This window comes from Pseudomyrmex gracilis, unplaced genomic scaffold (assembly GCF_002006095.1).
Source record: "Pseudomyrmex gracilis isolate BER0280 unplaced genomic scaffold, ASM200609v1 scaffold_612, whole genome shotgun sequence".
Classification (NCBI taxonomy): Eukaryota; Metazoa; Arthropoda; class Insecta; order Hymenoptera; family Formicidae; genus Pseudomyrmex; species Pseudomyrmex gracilis.
The window spans coordinates 43,622-45,870 of NW_018021196.1; the positions used below are offsets into that span (position 1 = coordinate 43,622).

General features: G+C 34.5%; 1 protein-coding gene across 1 annotated transcript in view; it reads right to left on the reverse strand.

The window, feature by feature from the left end:
• The window catches only part of LOC109861172 (chitinase-3-like protein 1), a 36,925-nt gene extending 35,396 nt beyond the window's left edge, over positions 1-1,529 (reverse strand). Inside the window, exon 1 of the mRNA XM_020440704.1 lies at positions 1,507-1,529. Within this exon, the coding sequence (XP_020296293.1) occupies positions 1,507-1,509 (3 nt within the window). The 5' untranslated portion in view covers positions 1,510-1,529. The remainder of the gene's footprint in view (positions 1-1,506) is intronic.
• Between the last annotated feature and the right edge of the window lie 720 nt (positions 1,530-2,249).

The following is a 2,249-nucleotide window of genomic DNA, read 5'->3' on the forward strand; positions in this document are numbered from 1 at the left end:
ATATATATATATATATATGTAATACATCACGCATATTATTCACTTACATAAGCACAATGCGGAGTAATCACGTACCTTATACGTAAGATAAATTTGCGATAATTTTACATAATCAAAAAACTTTGACCAAGGAAACTTTAAATAAATTTAAATAATGTATTAGATACTGCAGAAAGTTCATGTCATTTTTCCCTGAATATGTATTGCGAAAACAACACAAACTTTCCGCGTTTGAACCTATAAATAATATGATGTGACTTCATATAAATTGGAATTGCGCCACGTAGTTTTAGTATAAAGTCACCAAGCCAAAAAGTGTAACGATTCATTCAAATGTGAGAGATTATCTAAGTTTGTAGTTTCAAAAACAGTGTCCGTTATTTGTTATCTTTAACAAAGATAACAAATTATAACAAAGCAAAATTACGTGTAAATCCTGCAAATGTTATTAATATGTTAATTGTATCAAATTGTAAATATTTCACAAGCACTTGTAAATAATAAAAAAATCGAATTACATGATACTATAAAGGATATTATACAAAATGCAATGGATGACGTATCATTTACTATACAGACGGACACTACGTTAGAATGGGAAAATTATTGGGATTTAAATTTATCCAATGCAGAATTTGTCGCAGATGATGAAATAGAAGAAGTTGAAGAAAATGATGAATATAAAGAAAAAGATAGTTGTACATCAGAAGAAGAAATTGTAAATATAATGACTATAAAAGAAAAGCTGTCGAGTTCTGGGAAAGTGGAAAAAATGGGTATTACTCTTTATCAACAGTACAACATCGTTTTAGAAAGGTAAAGTCTTTGTTGCAGCTATAAATGGGACTTCTCTTTACAAAAAGTTGGTACTCATAAACAAAAACTATTAGATATTTCTCAATATGTCTTGGAAAAGTTCAAAGACGTTAACAACAATAGAATAATTCATGATTTAGATCAGAGCTGCACAACTCAGGCGAGCCGACTAGCCAAGTAGTAACGTTGCGATATTTCTAATGGCTAGTCTACAATGAAGGTTGTAAGGCTGTAGGAGTAGAGAGTAAATTATTTTTCGGTGAAGAAACGATGAGAATAACAAAATAGATAATTCTCATTTTGCACTGCCTACTGCCTTACTGTTAGCCAATGAAAGACGTGTGTTAAAAAACGGGAAATAATTACTTGTATAGACAAAAATAAAAGAACTCCAAGAACCTTACTTCTTACTCTATACTGCCTACTCCTATTGTAGACTAGCCATAACATCCCTACCACTGACCGCAAGCTTACTACTCTACTACGTACACAGCACGTCAGGAATTTGAAGAGTAGGCGCGAGATCGGAGAGCAAGCGGGGCGATTGCTCGCCAACAAGCGCCATACGAATTGTACGGCCCGCTTGCCCTTCGATCCCCACGCCTACTCTTCTAATTCCTTACGCGCTGTGTACATACATACGCTCCGCACTATTTCATATGTGTGTAGTGTGTACGACATACACATTACCATCTCACGGCGATTGCCATGCCAGCGCTTTAGGCGAGAGTAAGGAAACCCTACGAATGAAGGAAGTGGAATAAACGTGATAGCCAAGCGTGGCTACTGGGCCGCTAGTTGTGCAGGCCTGATTTAGATCTACGACGATGGGCGCTGAAAGCAAAAGAACAAATTAATCTTCCTCATTTTAAAGCAAAAGTAAATGGATAGTAAATTTTAAAAGAAACACAGAATAGTATCAAGAAAAATATACAAATTTATAAACCGTTCGTCAAAGACAAATCAAAAACAATTACAAACTGCATGCCAAGAATTTATAAGTTCTGTGAAATCATTTATAGATCTTTTTGAAGTACAAAATATATATAATGCAGATGAAAGTGGATTCAATTTGGATATACATTCAGGCACAACGTTAACAACACAAGGTGTTAAAACAATTGAAGCCGTAGTTCAATCACAATCAGCAATTACACATAGCTATACCATTATGCCTACAATTTCTGCAAGCAGACAATTTAATCATCTCTTTATTTGGTATTGAAAGAAGCCAGTGGAAGTTTCGGACTACGCTTAGAAGAAACTTTATTTCGGCCTTCAAATGTTTTTATCGCGGCATCAAAATCAGGAAAATTAACTATACAACAATTTCAATTTTGGTTTACGAATGTGTTGTTACTCGGAACTGGAAGCTTTAGTGTGTTATTTTTAGATTCTTGGGACGGACATTGTCCCCAAAGCCTACAAGACTT